General features: G+C 41.2%; 1 protein-coding gene and 1 long non-coding RNA gene across 3 annotated transcripts; one reads left to right on the top strand and one right to left on the bottom strand.

Moving 5' to 3' along the window:
• Positions 1-127: 127 nt before the first annotated feature.
• Positions 128-8,027, top strand: LOC309338577. The gene is made up of 3 exons (XR_014154967.1): positions 128-244; positions 6,570-6,684; positions 7,908-8,027. It is a non-coding gene; the product is annotated as an uncharacterized lncRNA (long non-coding RNA).
• On the bottom strand, positions 6,753-19,119 carry TAF5L (TATA-box binding protein associated factor 5 like). Of its 2 annotated transcripts, XM_081855858.1 has the most exons (6): positions 18,968-19,083; positions 17,496-17,603; positions 16,619-16,763; positions 13,340-13,444; positions 11,856-12,580; positions 6,753-8,709 (listed from the first exon to the last, which is right to left on the bottom strand). In XM_081855858.1, exons 3-6 carry the CDS (start codon positions 16,758-16,760, stop codon positions 7,909-7,911), a joined length of 1,773 nt encoding a protein of 590 aa, XP_081711984.1. In that variant the 5' UTR covers positions 16,761-16,763; positions 17,496-17,603; positions 18,968-19,083; the 3' UTR covers positions 6,753-7,908. The 2 variants fall into 2 exon arrangements, with proteins under 2 accessions (XP_081711984.1, XP_081711983.1); XM_081855857.1 differs by lacking the exon at positions 17,496-17,603 and having other exon boundaries at positions 18,968-19,119.
• Between the last annotated feature and the right edge of the window lie 108 nt (positions 19,120-19,227).

The following is a 19,227-nucleotide window of genomic DNA, read 5'->3' as shown; positions in this document are numbered from 1 at the left end:
CTGCAAGCCTATGTACACTTGGGAGTGAGAGAATCCAGGGAATAAAACTGATCTGCACTTTTATTTATTTTTTACACACACCTAATTTGAGGAGGAGGGGAGGGTTTATTGGTTTGTTATTTTTTCTTCTTGGTTTTATTACGTATTTTGTGTTCCTATCTCTACTTTCCAGTGAACCCGGAAAGCATTCAGTACATGGGTTGTAAAAGCCAAGGAGTTTCCAGTCACTGTGTACAACTTCCAGGTAAGTCTGTGTCTAAGGTGAGGTTCCTTTTTAGAAATGTCCTGTCATTTTGGCTCAGATCTTCAACTCAGCCATATGGCTCTTGGGCCAACCACTACTACTACTAAGCCTACCCTACTTGGTGGGTTTGTTGTGAAAACACCAAGCAGGTGCATAAGTACCATGCTTATCCATGTATGCTGCCTTGAATTCCTTGCAGAAAAAGCGAGATATAAATGTGGTAAATAAAGTTATCTCTATTTGGTACAGTGGTACCTCGGTTCTTGAATGTAATCTGTTCCGGAAGACCATTCGAGTTCCAAAACATTCAAGAACTGAAAACTCAATGCGGAAGCCTCTGTTCAACTGAGAAAATTGAAAAACATGCAGCGGAAGCTGTTTGACTTCCAAGGCGAGTTGAAAAACAGAAGCATTTATTTCTGGGTTTTCGGCATTTGGGTTACGAAACATTTGTCAACAGAGACATTCAAGAACCGAGGTACCACTGTATGTAACTTGTTCAGTGTTCTGATGCCTGCAACCTAAGAACTGGCTGATTAATTCAGATCAATACAGAAGATTCATAGAATTGTAAAGTTGGAAGGGACCCTGAGGGCCTTGTAGTCCAACACCCTGCAATGAAGGAATCTCAACTAAAGCATCCACAGCAGATGACCATCCAACCCCTACTTAAACACCTCCAAAGAAGGAGAGTATCACCTTCTGGGGGAGTCGGTTCCACTGTCAAACAGCTCTTACAGTCATAAAATTCTTCCTGATGTTTAGTCAGAATCTCCTTTCTTGTAACCTGAATCCATTGGTTCGGGTCCTAAACTCTAGAGCAGGAGAAAACAAGCTTGCTCCATCTTCCATGAGACAGCCCTTTAGATATTTGAAGATGGCTACTGTATCTCCTCTCAGTCTCTTCTTATCCAGGCCCTTATTCAGTTCTTCCTCAGTTCAGTACTTAAGGCTGGCGAGTCACATAAATTTAATTGCCATTTTGACAGTCCATTTTTATCCATGTTTATTGGGAAGCAAGGTATGCAGAGGATTGCAGCCCTCAGAGTACAAGAGCCTCCTGTCAAAGTATGAAATGGGCATCTGGGCCCACTTCTGAACCTAAAGCCTTGGGCAGGTTTCACCAACCTGGTCCCCTCCAGATGTTTTGGACTACAGTACAACTCCTCAGTTCCGGCCAGCCCCTAGGCAATTTAAAAGATGGAAATTGTAATTAAAGAGAAGCATACAGCAGGCTCAAGTTAACCTTCATGCCCTGCTTTTGTGAACTTTTCAGAAACATCTGTCTAGTTACTGTTAGAAACAGGATGCTAACTAAATGGCCGCTCTGTTCGAGACAGCTGGGCTGTCATATTTTGAAGATTTTATACAGCCTCTGTTTTAGGCTAGCCCCTCCTTTCTAAAACTCCCTGTCTTCTCTGATCTCTACCAGCAAGTTCCCAGAACGAACTTTTCTAAGGCTATGTCTTGGTGCTATTAGGATAAGAAAGGATTTCCAGTGTATAAACTGGGTTCATTGTAGAGAGGACAATAATTAATTTTCAAAGAGAAATAGAGAACCACAGAGCCTAACTTTATATAAAAATAAAAAAAGATTGCATTCCTTGCATGCACCATTATTTATTTCTGATAAATACTGTACTAGTGTTAAGCAGCATTGTCCTTTTTTGTGGGGGGAGGCAGAAGGCGTGATTATTTCAAAACACTGCAGCAAAGGTGCACTTCTAATCCTGCCTGTTTTCTATGAATTTTATATATGTTCCTCTGTATGCCTGCACCACTCTCATTCCATGCATGGAAAATTCATTCAACTAGAATCAGGAAACAGAAATGCTCTTAGAGCCTTTACCCCTTGTTAGTGCATTTTTGTGTGTGCTCCCCCCTTTGGAAGAGTAAGATGCAGCCAACTGATAATTCAAATAAAGAAATCACAACCCTGTTGAAGCTGGAAATGGGAGGTCTTAATTCAAAGCATCTGGACAGGAAGGGACAAACCAAAAATCTGGCACATTTCCCTTTTCTTTCTGAAATATTGCCAATATCATAGCAATAAAGAGTAAGGCCTGTGGAAGAAAGCACTAGATTAGGCTCCACTGATTAAAAATCCCCCACTAGTCTGTTATAATTGAGATATATCTTTGAATACAATTCTAGCAGCTTTTCCCTTCTATGGTTTTAAGGATATTTTCTGGACTCCGTAAATTATTTCAATATGCTGTTTGTCTTCTGAGCATATATGGGGTTCCCTCCAAGGAGAACAGGTCTTTCAAAACGGAGGTCCTGCTGACATTCTCCTTTGTGAAGAGAATCATGTAGCAACAACCAGTCCTTTTGCCCCTAAAAAATGTTTAGGGGTACTCTCATTTTGACTAAAGAAAATGCCCATTTTATAGTTCAGATCAGGAAACATAAAAGCAGTAAATGGACAAAAGTACAAAGATTCACAAAATGTTTAGGGGTATGCGTACCCCTGCATTCCCCCAGAAAAAATCACTGGCCACAGCCCATTTATGAAGCCCATCAGGGGGCTACTCAGTTGTGTCCATCATTTTTCAAAATGGGTTTTAAAAAACACGTTATCCTGCTAATTTGTTTTGCTGCATCAGCATTTATATGTGCCAACAAATCACTGTCTTCCATCTTAAGAGTAGTGCCAAAATTATGTTTGGACATAAGACATGTTCAAGCATGATGCCCCCATGCCAATAATAGCCAATGTGGGTAGAGATGAAGGAACTAGAGGTTTGCATGCCACAATATGCTTGGGGTCACCCTTGATAGAGTCTTGCTTCCAAAGCAAACAAAGCAGGTATCTTCAACCTTTTCGGATCCACGACCCACTTGAAACCCATATATTTGTACAATGGTAGGGCTCCAGTTGCAACCCACCTTAGGTCAAGCTGCAACCCACTAATGTGTTCTGACCCACCAGATGAAGACCAGTGTCATAGAGGACATTCTCCTGAAGGCGAATGTATGCTTTGGGAAGCCAGGAAGATTGTTGTTATGGCCTGGCTTGGCTTTCGTATTATCAGTGGTAACAGCACATACTGTCATTCTGAAAGCACAGTTGCATAACTCAGTACGCAACATGCATAATAAATCAAGCCCTATAAAAGCACATTTGCAATTAACAGCTTGACTTTCTGTTTTGGGGTATGTGTTGCACCTTCTAATCAGGAAAACTAGATGGCAAAGACTTGGCAGTGGCTGTAAAATTATGGTTGGTTAACAACCCTACTTTCAATCTACTGTAAGGACACCAACACCTCCCCACCCCCACCCCCCATATTGCAATTAAAAATTCTAGTGGTGTTTTTTTTTAATATAAACTCTACAATAAATTAAAACAGATAATGCAAAGATGCATGACTTACATAGTATTGAATGGAGTTTGGTCCCAAGGCTTGGTTGTTGTAAATTGGTACGAAGGTAATAAAATTGTGCAACTGTCAACCTATGCCAGCTACAACAGCAGATTTTGCAAGGCGTTAACTTGTGTATGTATAAAGCATAGTACGTTATACAGTGGTATCTCAGGTTAAGTACTTAATTTGTTCCGGAGGCCCGTACTTAACCTGTAACTGTTCTTAACCTGAAGCACCACTTTAGCTAATGGGGCCTCCTGCTGTTGCGGCGCTACCAGAGCATGATTTCTGTTCTCATCCTGAAGCAAAGTTCTTAACCTGAAGCACTATTTCTGGGTTAGTGGAGTCTGTAACCTGAAGCGTATGTAACCTGAAGCATATGTAACCCGAGGTACCACTGTACAGATTTAAGAACAGTTATAAAGCCCCTTAGCTTAGAATTGCTTTCTTCTTTTGCTTGAAAGTCTTAGGTAGACCACAGACTGTTCAGCACCTGAAAATGCCAGGTTTTCCCCTAATGGATCAACCAATACATAATTTTTTACATGTGATAACTAAAAGGGAAAGGAAATGAATTTCCTACCTATAAAGCCTATTGAAAAATGCTTACCTTGCTCCACAAATCTTTGCATGCAACCAAGGGATATGCATGTAGATCTCTATTCAAAACAGGTGAGCAGCATGACGGGAAATCATAATTGGCATAGACTTGGCTTAAACATTTCTTATCAGTATAAATATATTCAACCTCAACTACTGAGGAGTTTCTGTACCTGGAGGGCTATTAGTTGGTGAGTAAGCTGAGAGCCATTCCTACTATGTGTGGCTTCTATCCAAAAACATTTTTTTAATTGCAGCTGAAGAGTGGTCTGGTGGGACAGACCCTGGCAGAGATTATTTATGCATTTAATGTCACCATCACACAGGAGTTCCGTAATAGTACAGTTTTAGAGCTTGGCTCAGTACAAGCAATGTGACATCCAATACAATGGCAGCCATTTTATGTGCCTTTTAAAAAAAGCATTAGCAACCCAGCTGGTCAAATTAGGCCCTAAATAGAATCATAGAATCAGTTTGAGAATGTTTTCTCCAAGAAACAGAACATGAAGCTCAATATCCAAAAAAGGTGTATCTTGAATGTAACGAACATATAATATTTGTGTGTGAGAGAGAGGTGGGTGGGGAAGAAAATACAGTATTTTTCCGTGTATAAGATGCCACCATGTATAAGACGACCCCTATTTTTTGAGCCCAAAATTAAGAAATAAATATTTTAAACATTCCGTGTATAAGACGACCCCCAATTTTAAACTTAAAAATTTTGGGGGGAAATATAGTCTTATACATGGAAAAATACAGTACTTTATCAGTAGGTCGATACAAGATTGACTACCCAGAGAGACAATGCCCCTGTGGCTCAGGACAAATAGAAATGGTAGAGCAGGCATAGGCAACCTTGGCCCTCCAGATGTTTTGGGACTACAACTCCCATGACCCCTAGTTAACAGGACCAGTGGTCAGGGATGATGGGAATTGTAGTCTCAAACCATCTGGAGGGCCGAGTTTGCCTATGCCTGCGGTAGAGCATGTCCTTCTCCAGTGCCTGCATTACAGAGACATTCGTATTAGCCTGATTTCCCCACTACTTCGTAAGTACCCAAGGGCACACAGGACAGTTTATACCTCCCTGCTGCTCTCAGATACCCATCTTGCTACAACATACGATGTTGCACAGCAGCACTCAAAATTTGTCGGATGACCTGTGCCACAAACCAGATTTAATGAACATATAGAGTGCTCTGTAGATTGATTGTCTTTTATATATCAACCTTTTATGCTCCTTTTATTTATTTATATCAACCTTTTATGCTCCTCCACACCCACCCAATGCTCCTATTCCTTCTTTTAGACTCTTTTAAATTCTTATAGCTTTTTATATTTACCTTCTGTTTTAATACCTTTTAGCTTTCCAAAACACTTTTCAGATTTTAAATGACTGTATTCCACCCTTTTATGCTGGTCTATGACTATGTATTGTTCTGAAAATTTTTTAACATAATTTGGAGGGCATTACTGAAGATGGCCTCCCTCCCCTTTCTGTTGACAGAAGCCTGCTGTTAGAGGAGCAGCAGTTGGATACAACCTAGTAACTTTTGCATGATCCCTTCTATTAGGAATAATGTGATGCAATTTATATTGTTGTTTCTTTTCTTAAAGCCAACAACCAAAGAAATTATTTTTAAAATGTTAGTAGTAGTAGCGGCTTGCAAGATTTGAACCGGCTTGCTTCTCAGTGCCAAACAGGAAAGCAAAGACCAACATACTGCTAACCAACCTTACTGTTAAGAGCTGGGTGATCTGCTATGGTTGAGACCTGGGTAATTCTTATCCCTGCTATGGCACTCTGACCTCCCCATTCCATGTGCCACAAAAAGGAAGACTGCTCCCCATACCAAGTGGGGTGGGTGTGCCTGGAAATAGAGGGGCCACAGCTTGGATTAGGCCTGTGTGTTTGCCCACCACCAAGTTAAAAGGTTGTGTTTTATCAGGTTTCCACTTCTGGTTTCCCCCCACATTTTAACAGTAAGTATTTTTCCCCCCTGTGGTGCTGCAATTTAAAATTCTTGTAAACTGCCCTGAGTAGGGCATAGGCACTAGAAAGGTGGTACATAAATGTTTATATAAGAAAATACAGTAAATGCAGACCACTTGATCAAAATTTGATTTAGAACAGAAACACTCTGGGCTGTTTATGTAAGAAAATATAATAAATGTAGACCATTTGGTCAAAATTTGATTTTGAACACTCTAGGCTGAAATTTTAACTCAAGTACCTATTTTTTTGGTGTCCACTGAGAACTTGGTTTTAACATTCTAAGAAAGGGGACTGAATGTCTGGCTCTAACACATTCATGTGTTAAGAGTACCACTTACCTGCTATTTACATTATGCTTGAGCCCGTAGACAGACACTGCTTCTGTAAAAACTCAGGGGACTGAGAACATCTGTATCATGCACCTGCAGGACAGCTCACCTGCCTGGCTCATGCAGCAGACAGCTGCAACCCACAAGGTAAAAACTTTTTATCTGTTTATGGAAGTCTAAAGCCCATTCAGATCCACGCAGAGATAATAAACCTCTTTAAACTAAATGCTTTAATAGAAAAAAACAAAAATACAAAATCTCTTTCCGGAAAGCAGAAATATTCAGTCTTCTTAGAATGACAAAATTTAAGAGTATGCTTTCTCCAACCCCAGGTTTTGCATGCTCACACACTTGTATGAAAACTTCATGAAACAACTTAATAGTTCAGTAATCAGTGGAAAACATTGGAAGTTGGCAAAGCTGCATCTTCTCACGATTAATAATTTAGTAATACTATTTTTTTCACATCGTCTGCACACCTTTGCCCATATTTATCTGCAGAAAGTATTTTTGGTGAGGTGAAATGTGTCCCTTTCTATTAGGAGTCCAAACATGCTACTATAAAGTCAGCCATATTTTGCTAGTTCTTTTCGGAAGGCAAGCTAGTAGTTATCACCCCAGCCATCTAGTATTGTGAATCATCATCACAGTACAACCAGATTTGGGGGGGAAACCCACAAATTTCTGATGAAGAAAGAGCTAAAAACATTATATCTAATGGAAGATACCGAATCCAAATTGCATCTTTTTGCAGCCACTGTCACATTCAAATCACGTTTTTATAATTCAACGATAAAAATAAAAATACTATGCCTTTTATATTAGCAAGCTGGAAACCTGCCTCAATGTTATTTTAAACATTATTGTAATGTTACTTATGTTTGGGAGCAACCCTATAACAAAATACATTTTTCTTTCCAAGATGATGGCAAAGATTCTTGTGCCACAGAAACTTCGGTGGGTAAGTAGGTGGAGCTGAATAGCTAAAAGACAGACATATAAACTCCCGGTAACAGTTAAGCAGGACATGCCCATTAATTGCAAAACATTCAAGTCAATGATCTGAGTTGCTTGGACTGAGTTTTGGCTATCCCTTCAGAAAAATATTATGTGTAGTTGGTTCCCACCCACCCCCAATAGCTTCCTGCCCTCGCAGTGAAGTTCTCCTGTTGTTCTCCCTTTCCTATCTTTTTTTTTTTTTCAACAATACAAGACATCTTCAAGTACAGTATTTCCATCATTCTGGACATGTCCACCAATGGGAAAGAAAACATTTTTTTTCACAGTCAATTATATATAATCTTAGTTTATAATAGACTCTGGATTTCAACAACACACCCATTTTTTTTTGTTTTTCTTTTTAAAAAAAGGTTAATGTTCCTGATTCTCTTGTGCAATTCCAGTCACTAAAAGGAGGTTACAGGCCATGAACTGTACACTCAGTACATTATTTATCTGTCCAGTATATACACCAACCAGTTCACTGGAAGAACCATCGATGGGAGCATTGCAGTAAGTGTTTCGAATATCCCAAACCCGAACAGAATTATCCATTGATGCAGAAGCAATCAAGCTACTGTCCGGACTGAAAGTAAGGCTGGTGATATTATCCGTGTGCCCTCTTAGTTCTTTGTAAAGCGTGCCAGATGCCAGGTCCCACAACTTTAACCGTTGGTCTTCACCTGCTGAAGCCAAATACTTACCATTTGGAGAAAACGCAAGCGACAACACAGGGCCCCGGTGACCTGTAAACAGGCGCACTGTGTTTCCTTGCTGTGTGCTCCAGAGACGCACTGTTTTATCTGTGGATCCTGTTGCCAAGTAGTTAGAATTGGGGTGAAACTTAATGCAGTCCACGTCTGCCAAATGGCCTGCATATATCCTCAGTGGGTACGTCCGATCAAATGACCAGAGTCTTCCTGTGCGGTCATGGGAGCCGCTAGCAAAGTACAAGCTACAAGGACTAATGTCCAGATCCCACACAGGGTAGGCGTGCCCTTGGTACAATACAGTGTTTGTGAAACATCCAAGGTCCCAGTATCTGATGGATGTGTCTTCGGAACATGACAGCAGTCCTGAACTGTCCGACAGAAACCTTGTGCTATACACTGGTCCGCAGTGCCCTCTTAGTATCTTCATTTCTGTTCCCACGTTATTATCATCATCTTCACCCTGCAAGGAGGAATAAAGTAGTCAAGTCTGTCCATCTGTCCAGAAGACATATTGGTGAACATTTGAGATCTACACTCAAAAGCAGCAATAAGAACATACAAGTCAACGGAGGGAAAATTTCTGGGACCCCCAAGGCTTCATCAGCTTTAAGGGCAGCAGCAAACTATAGAATAGGAAACAAATTGGAATTGCAATATTTAGATGTTTAGGACTACCTATTTACCCAAGACGGTAAATATTCTATTGCAAGTAATGAAGGGCAAGCTTACTGCAAGATGGTATAGACGGCAAAAGATACCAGTTAAAATTAACAGCAGTGCAAATCAGTGCCACTAAAATTGGTGGATTGTAGACTGGTGCCACTCTGTGAACCATTGGCTGCTGGTCCCTGCCAACTCTGCCATGACCCACCATCTTAGTAGTTGCTTTTATAACAAAACTAACAAAAGTGGCAAATTTTCTGGGACTGCTCTACACTGTTCCCAGTCTGCAGAAAAGAAGGAACAGGACCAGATAAGACCCAATTCATATTTTAATGGACAATGGAAGGCTTGCAGTCCTGCTTATTATACAAGCAGTCTAGGATCTGAAACCTCCCTTTAGGTATTAATGGGGTCCCCAACCCCGTGAACAACTGCAGAAGCACCTAAAATCAGTGGTTATAGTAGTTTTACCACCAGCGCTGTTGCTCTAAAAATGTTTTTAAAACTTTTCTAAGAAACATCTCAGATTGCTGCAGCCTTCTTACTCCATCCACAAAAGCTGCAGCTGGTATTCACTGAGAACTGTGTACAAAAAGCAGTAAGCAACTAATATTCTGCTTCTGGATTAGATTTGCAGCTGGATGAATAGGCATTAAATTACATTCAGAATGGCAATAGGTTTGAGTCCCATATCTTTGCCAGTAGATTCAGGCTGGAAATACTATAGCAGAAAAATGTTATTTACTTAACGTTTCTGCAGTTTCATCTTTTCAGAATAAGATTTGTAAGTAGTGCAAGCACCAGCTAACCAAAGCTTTGCAGCAGTCAGGGTGAAATAAAATATCCCTTTACTTTCAGTGATTTTTCAAAACAGCAGATACTGTACAACTGGTGGAAAAACTACATATCACCAAATAGTGCAACTGTCTTCTATAGTTACTGTGGCTCAGTTATTTTTCTTAGCTTCAGAGTTAATGGTTTAAATTTATAATACTATTGTTAGTTATTTTATAGTGCTGTATCATTTAAAAATTAGAAAGGTGCAAGATGATTAGAAGAAGAGTTTGGATTTGATATCCCGCTTTATCACTACCCAAAGGAGTCTCAAAGCGGCTAACATTCTCCTTTCCCTTCCTCCCCCACAACAAACACTCTGTGAGATGAGTGGGGCTGAGAGACTTCAGAGAAGTGTGACTGGCCCAAGGTCACCCAGCAGCTGCATGTGGAGGAGCGGAGATGCGAACCCGGTTCCCCAGATTACGAGTCTACCGCTCTTAACCACTACACTACACTATGGTAAAGTCTTAACTTGACTGCAGGCACTGCATTCTAATTATAATTTTAGAAATGTACTCCTTACTGATCAAAAGGAAAAACACACTCTCTCTCTCTCTCACACACACACACAAAATCCCTATTCAAACTAGGTTGCAAAAACAACTTTTCTGAGTGCAAACAACCGTGCAGAAACACATCACAGCGACCCAGAAGTGGCCAGAAAAGAGGATGGAGTGGGGTGTAGCGGACTTATGCGTGCTCCGCTATTGCACATGATGACTTGGAATGCAATCCCTGTGCTAACTGGGGGTTGCCTGTACTGTACTACAGAATATGAACACGTTGTTATACCAACTGGAAGCCCAGTAGCATATAATATTTGGGAGGGTTTCTCAGGGGCCACAGAATCGTATAGATTTTTGACTCCAGCAGTGGACTGAGGGACCTACTCTTGGAGAGAGAAATCTAACTGAACAAGCCTCCTACCTCTGCTTGCATTAAGCGCCCCCCCCCCCCCGTTTTTTATGTTGAAACAGCACACAGACATGCTGGTAGAAGATGTGAACCTATAACCCAGAGCGGATGAGGAAACCCAGTCAGATGGGCGGGGTATAAATATTATTATTATTATTATTATTATTATTATTATTATTATTATTGGATCCAAAGCCCTTCTATTCTGCTAACATGTTCCAAGAAGGGAGGAAAATTGGGGGTTGTACCCAAAGCTAGTCATCCTCAGAGCAGAACCACTGAAATTAATGGACACTGCCAACATAGGTCTATTAACGGCAATGCATCTACAGTGAGTAGAATTTACTTGCCCTTTGTCCATGCAGTGGTCGTCTCCAAACTATGGCTGACCCACACTTTCCCCTTCCATAGATTTGTAGCTTTGAAAATCCAAATGCTACATCAATTGCACAGCGAATCTCTGGCTTTAGGGAGGAGAAACTGTAGGACAGCAGCAGTTGGAGAAAACAGTAATGACAGCATACACAAGGGGTTCACCATCTGCATTAAGCCAAGGTATCGAGTGAGCCACAGTTCACATTCCTCTGCCTGGGAGCAATGGGAGAGAACTGTTTTTTTAAAAAATAACAACAACAAATGGCTATAGAAAGACAAAGGTAAAAAACCGGGCCACTCCACCTTTTGACCTGCTGGCAGGAAACAGAAAAATGTGGTTTATCCCTGCCCTATCACTTACAGCATCCATTAGCTATCGTTAGAGGCTTATATGCACTTACATACAGTTTTCTCCTTGCCTCATGCAGTTTGAACCCCATGATTACACACCTTGGAAGTCAGGGTGCATTAAGGATGAAGCAGCTGTCCATAGGAAGGTCCTGGAAATTCCTAGCAAAGCTGTAAATACGTGTTCATTCTAATGGTAAGAAGCAACGAAGAGCTGATCTGTTACATTGCAACCAGCACAACAAAGAATAGCGACTAACCCTTGCCTGAATCTTTACCCAGCAAAAGTTGTTGCTCCTTATCACTTTCACCTAGCAGTTACAGCTGATGGGCAGAAGGAGGTGGTGTTTTTTTTTCCCTGGCTGGAGGCTACAGCAAGCTTTGAGGATCTCTCATGTAAAAAAATCATTGTAATAAGAACATAAACCAACTCCACCCAAACGTATACTGATAGCAAGTTACTCTGACCTCCTCATCCAAGATATCACAAGCCAGGTGGATTCGGGAGACGTCTACCAGATGGGGCTCAGATTTCAGCTTCTTGGACCGCAAGCTCCACAGCTTTACACAGGAATTGTCAAAGCCAGCTGCAAGCAGCTTGCTATCTGGCGAGATCTCTGCAGTGTTCAGCAACTGTTCAGTGTTATAGAACGCATAGAAACATATGGTGGTGAGCGAGGGCGGTCCATCTTTGACTCTTTTAATGCTATCCTGCAGGATGTCCAAGGCTGCCTCGTTTTGCAGGATGGAAGCAGGCATGTCGGTGGGCTCCAGGCCATTGCTCTCGCTGCGTGAAGAGCCGCCACTACCATACAGCTGGTAGTCCATCCTCTTGGCTGGCTGCACATCTAAGTGAATGTGCAAGGAGAGGACTTTGCAAAGAGCATTGTTATCATCACTCTGGAGGTAGCGAAGGAGGAAGTTGTAGCTGTCTTCTTGAAGGCGGATGACGTATTTGTTGTCTAGAAATGCCCGGAGCTGGAAGTTGGATAGGATGTCTTGCATGGTTAGTGTGGTCTGTAGCTGCTCAATGATCTCTTTTTGGCTGGCATTCTGCAAGAACATCCCATGAAAGCGACTATAGAAGCTGTCCACTGTGCTCTTTAGGCCATTTTGGACCATGTTAAGATGGAGGTAGACAAAGAGGGGATACAGAAGAGGCATCACTTCATGGCTGTGCTGGGAATCTGAATCTAAACATACACACATAAAGAGAGAGAAAGAGGGTTCACTTTCTCAGCAGATATTTTTATGAAAGCAAGATAAAACATATTCTAAAGGCACTTGTGGCTTCTCTTTCTGTGTTTTAAAAATGCACATCACATGCCATTCAGTGCAATTTTCACCTCATCAAAGGATATCCAGCTGCTCTGAAAGTCCTAAAAACCCGCATTTGATTTGCTAAGCCACACTTCATTTTTAATTAGGAATGGGGCTCTCCATCAAAGAAGAGCTTTAGAATGCAACTAGCCCATTTCTGTTAATGCATCATTTAGGAACACACATATTTAGGGACATGGTGTTGACCTGGGAGTGGAGGAAAATACAGAAACTAGAAGTTTGGGAAGTACCATAACATGCTATGCTCTCTCTCCTTTTTTTGTGTACTGGTTTGCTTGTTTTCTGCCTTTGGCCAAAGTGAATCCCAATGGTAATTTCAAGAGTACATCTGAATATATTATTCCATGTCATATGTAAAACTACCATACCCCATTCGGCCACCTTCCTGGAACCATTTTCTGACTCTATTCAGGAATAACCATCAGGGCCAGCATAACCCATTCATGAGAGTGAACTTGAGGCACTATATTTACAAAATGGGAGCCTCTCTCCCATTGTTACATGCACCAAGGATGCAGAATTTGTAGCTTCACGACTGATGACGCAAAAGCCATTTGAAAAGACCCAGTGAGGGTCAGGGGAGATATGGCACATATGTTTATGAAACTCACCTGTAAGAAAGTTGCGTAATCGCCCAAACTGTACTTCATATTGTTGTGGCTCTGCTAGGCAGGGTGCAGCAGAGATAATGTTGGCACTACCTGATTCAGACTGAACTAAGGGAACAAACAAAGCTTTTTAAAAATAGTTTCTATAAAGCACTGGAAGCTGCAACACAACACACCCTTGTTCTTACATTGAAACACACAATTGACAGATAAGTTTTTAAAAAGTGCCAAATCAACAACATCATTAGAGCAAACAAAATGTTTGTGCTAGATGATCAAAAGTAATCCTACACTTGCTGCACATATATTAACTTTTACATTCAAGACAAGATTTGTGAAGTCACTGAAGCAGTCTAGTACTGCTTGCCTCCCTCTCTCCCATAGACATCTTGATGGCCAGTGTGAGAACAGAATGCTGGACTAGATGGGTTATTGGTTTTATCGAGCAGGCTTTTATTATGTTAAGTATTATTCCTCCATCAGTAAATAATGGAGATGAACCACTTGTTCTTCTCAATACCACAAGCAATAGGGCTACAGCTGCTCAAATATTTTATGCTTGTGACAAAGGCATTTCTAGACAAATATCTTCCCTTTTAAATCACACATGGGAAATGGGGATACAAGTGAATATGTTGCCATTCTACTTGCATTTTGCTGTGACAGGAGTGAATTCATTACCTGTAGGTGAAATCACAAACCAATGCCACAGAGATTTTGTATCACCTGACATCACTTCAAAAAACACTTTATTTCAGACTTTGTTCACTTGTAAGTCCAGCGAAGAGAAGGTTTTTGATTATGGAGAAATCAAACATACAAAGCCACTGACTGGCATGAATCAGACCTTCCTACTCTTAAAAAAATAAATAAATCCAGCACAGAATACTTCTCATAATTGTGATGTTTTCCCCACACTTGCACCTTTTTTCAGTGTATTCAAGTTCTCAGCAATCGCAGACCAGCACCACCGCAAGTCACTTAAGCTTTAGAGGTCTGGAGTGGTTATTGATTTCACTGTTAAGTCATAAGCATTCTAGGGATCTAAAGGATTCTGAAGCGAACTTTTGAGGCAAAGCTACTTAAAAGCTGGCAAGAATGGAAAAGACTCAAAGCATATTACCAGTGAGCCTGCTACAAGTAACTTGGCACTACATTTTAGAATCTGAGAATTTTATTCATTAAATCAGTTAGTATTTTACAATTCGCATCAATATAGCCAACATTTTGCATGGCCTGACGGAATTTACCTTGTAAGTAAAATAATAAATGAGATTTAAAAGACTGTCTTAGTTTTAAAAACTCATTCTTTCATGAGTTAAAACAGAGAGAGACAGCCCCTCCTCCTAGAGGTAAATACAGTGGTACCTCTAGATGGTGTGTGTATTTTTCAGGATGTGAATGCAGCAAACCTGGAAGTATTTTTCTGGGTTTCGCCATGCGCACATGTGCAGAAGTGCTCTACGCGCCATGCACACGCGCAGAAGTGACACCCCCGGTTGTGAATTCCTCTGGATGCGGCTGGACCTGCGGAACGGATCCCATTCGCAACTGGAGGTACCACTGTATTCAATAATTTGCTAGAAACAAGGTAATAAGTAACTTTGTCCATGTGATCAGAATTATCCAACTGTCTACGTACTTCTTTTTTAGCTGAAGTTAGGTCTTTTGCTTCTATATCACCCACATTCCTTTTTCATCTATCCCTTTAATTTCCCTCATGAATACAAAAATTCAGTGGAGAACATGGGGCCTTCCACATGCTACTGAACTACAACCCCCATGATCCCCGATGTTGGGACACATTGGCTAGGGCTGATGGGAGCTGGAATCCCATTTGGAGGGTCACAGGCTCCTCACCCCTGCATTAATGCTTCTGTATTTGTTACAGTTTTGGCCTAAGACCTGGAAAACAAATGCAAATAAAGTGCATCAAAAGCTGGTTCTGGAACTTAACCATAGAACATGATTTGGTGCAAGAAGGTAGCATTCATATAGCTCCCACTCTTTGCCACAATTCTGTAATATTTAGGTGAATATAGGCCTATTAATGAAGCAATCTTTGTGTGTGTGTTAAACAAGAAACAATTGTCCTTATTTGACCCTCTGATTTGTACCAAATCCTCAAATTGCTTCAAGAAAAACAGTGTCCAGATTTACAGTTTTTGCGATTTATTTCTCAAGATGCAAAGGAAACAAATGAAGTAAATGGGTTTTCTGGATGAACACATATGCTAATAGTGATTCCAAAGGCACATGCCCAAGCCTCATGTGATGTAGAGGCAGCTGGTTGGGCATTTCTTTCATGGAAACATAATACACAGTTCAGCATAACTCCCAAGGAGGAAGCAGTATGAGAACCTACTTCTATAGAATGTCAGAATCCTGAATTACCAGACCAACAGTGCAATCATATGCTGGTCTGCTCAGAAGTTCTATGGAACATGGTTATAGAATTGCAGCCTTAGCGCTTTAATGTTACATTCTGTGTGGGCAATTGTGCTTTGAGGTATTAGGTACTTCTAAAGTTATTTGTATTAAATATAAATTCTAAACAGTTCAGTTATGTCTCTGTGGGTCTCCCCTGAATTGATTAACTTTAACTGGGCTTTCAATTAGTCGAAAAACCCCGCTAAAAATAACACATTGCTCTGATGCTTATTGTAAAACATCTAGAACCACAAAAAAGTGTCAGGGCTGTAGAGTTCTATATATAAAAGTTGAATTCATTATTTAGCAGTTATATTCTCGTCTTGGCAGAGATGAGCTAGAGAATGTCTAAATCATTAGCTTCATCTCAGTGAAAAGGCCGTTCTCCTTAAAAACCCCAAATTTACTTATTTTAACATAATTTGTCTGTTAAAAACATTTCCCAAACATATTTGGCAGCCAAATCATTTCAAAATATTTGGAAATGGCAGCATTCCTGCTGTACATTTCATTTTGATTTGTCTTATTTGGTAAATTGCCAGATCACCTCCTTGCTTGCTTATTTATTTGCTTCCCAGCCTTTGGACACAAGTGGGTGTTACAGTATCATGAAGTCATTCATGCTTCAGTCTGTCCCCAATTGATTGCTTAGAAGTTTCACTCTTTAGTAACTAGAGATTTGCACTTTACTATAAACCAGAAGTAGCCAGCAGGGTGCCTGACCAATGTTGGACTACAGCTCTGCCAACAAGGACAAATTTTAAGGATGATAGGTTTGTCATCCAATAATATCTCGAGGTCACCATGTTGGCGACACCTGCAATAAACTCATTAAGAAACTTTAGTTGGTACCTGTTAGATTAGCTGCCATTTCCTCTGCTGTCTGGCATAAGCGAAGCCCTTGTTTCAGAGGACCTTCCGAGTCTACATACTGCCTGCGTTTGAGGTAGCAGGAAGCTGCCATCTGAATCTGTTCTGTGCGTACACGTTTCATGACCTCCAAAAGAAAAGGAAGCACATTTCTTAAAACATGATTGTTGAATGAGAAACCTGTGGGAAACTGACACTCATTACGCATTCCAAAAGCTGATACAGTAGAAAATGCACACCTTACTTATTCAATGAAATATCAGCTTACCACTCAGATCATAAAGCATCAAAGCACAGAAGTTTGCAAGGACTGAGGTTCTTTTAGGATTGCAGAGGTGAAAATGGTGCATATTTCACTAGTGGCAACTTCAGGGTTCTAATGGCTGCTGTTCTCCTTCACTTTTTCTATTTTTATTCCCAAGCACAACAGGAGTGTTTTTAAATATTTTACACTTAAGCCCACTGGAGAGGCACTACGCCATCCTGCATAGAACCCTATGAGTGATTAGTGTACTGCAGTTAATAATCAAATGTGATTTTATAAAATTCTACTCTTAACTCTTAATACTATTTTCTCTGTCAAACATATGAAAAATCAAAAATTAGTTTCAGTTTTGTTTCACTTTTACTAGTTAGCTGTCAAAGGTCAGCTTGCTTAAAGTTTTCTATTTCCAGATCATTATTTTATTTGACACTCTGCCCCACCTTTATACCTAATAGTGCATAACAGCAGTCATTCCTGTTGAATGGAATATTAGTGTAGAACCTTAACTTTTGCCTCAAGCATGGTAGAAAGGCACAGAGTAAAAGTCAAAAAAGTGTGTAAGTGAAATAGAAAAGCATTCTGGGTGTTTGTTACCTGCTAAAATCTCTCCTCACTCACAGTAATTTATTACATGCATATCTTGCATTTTCTTTAGGAAGATCAAGGCAGCATCCCATCGAAGCACAACAGACCCAAACCTGCCTAATTTCAGAAAGGCATCTGAATTACATATGTACATTTGGACCATTGGGAGCAAATCTGATTTCAAGTAATAGCTCGTAAAATATTGTTGAAGAAAGCTGAAGTTCCAGTGAAATAACTTACAGTAGAATTCGTCTTTTTTTCTTTTTTTTTACTACTACTAGTTGACCTTCCTAATGTATTTTAAAAGCATCACCATTATGAGGTTCCTTGAAGCTTTTTATGCAAAATCAATTAAGGTAGTAGCATCTGCAGAGTTCTGATGTTCACTTTGGTTCCACACAAATGATTAACTACTCTACAAACTGTATTACTTATGGGGGGACAGGGGAGAAGAAACCCCATGATAGGTATAATTATGCCTTCAACACTCCCCTACAAAGGCAAAAGAGATTTTAGTCTGAATTTGCAATAATTAAGAAAATACAGTCTATTCCCTTTGAGGATTGTGAAAAATACATGCAATTTTGGAAATGTAAAACAAAAATCTTTGTCCACCAAAGTGTGTATATGCAACCAAGTGAGTTATAATTCTCCAATTACTACCAGAGACAAGTCAGCAATGAGTGACATTCTCCTTCAGAGATATAGTATAATACCAGCTGTATTTTTAAAATGATGTTTCAATTGTGCACTTTCAAAGGTGGCACAACATTTGCTCATACAGTATACCATAGTTGCTATAACCACTGCCGATAATTGCTGTAGTACATAGCTATTTCATTTGTAAACTTTGCATGGAAAGGATGGATATATCTTGCTTATCCAGCCTGGTGAAAAATTCTGGAGAACTTGAAAGCTTGTAACATTTGGGATTTCTTTTTCTTTTTTTTAAATTCTCATGGACCAAACTACCTTGTGTATTAGCCTGTATAGCACTGATATCCAATCGATGCCACAACGGTGAAGCAAACTAAAACTATTCAGAGTAACTCAGTGCAGGACGCCTCACTCTAAAACGGACCCACGCGTTTCAAGAACTCGAAGTCCCCCTTCGCTCCAAACTTTACCCCATCCAGGCTGCATTTGGCCCCCCCAACCCCGCTCTTCCCATTTCTGCCGGGGGGGAGAAGGCAGGCGAATGGGAAGCTGTGAAGGAAGGATGCACCGAGGCAGATGGAGCCTAAGGTCTTCCTGCCGGCAGCTGTATGGGAAAGGCAGAAGCGGCGTGGGGATGGGGGTGGAGAGGAGAGAAGACGCTGCCGCCGCCGCCTCCACCCAGGGAGGGCCCTTCCGCGCGCCACACTTGGCGTAGCCCGTCCTGCCGCTCCACCCGCCCGGGAAAAGGAGCCGCCGCTGTTTGTTGCTGCATGCCGGGGAAGTGGGGCCGGTGGCCGGGGGGGGGGGTTGAAAGAAGCACTCACTGAAGCATCGCAGGCAGAGGAAGAGAGAGAGAGGCGCTGCGTATGCGCGCGCGCGTGCCTGTGCGTTTGAGCGGCTCCCAGTGCAGGCACGAGACGGAATTCCTGGGCTCGCGCCGTCAGTCACTTGCTCCCAGTGGCGCGAGACGCCGCCGCCGCTGCCGCTGGTGCGGACCCCGGCGCGCGCGCCTGCAGCACCTCCTCGCTGCTGGGTCTTCCGCCAAGGAGGCTGCCTTGGGCGTCCCGGGCCGCTAGCGCTGGGG

This window comes from Podarcis erhardii, assembly GCF_964252035.2.
Source record: "Podarcis erhardii genome assembly, chromosome: 3".
Classification (NCBI taxonomy): Eukaryota; Metazoa; Chordata; class Lepidosauria; order Squamata; family Lacertidae; genus Podarcis; species Podarcis erhardii.
This window is presented reverse-complemented; position numbering and strand designations above follow the sequence as displayed.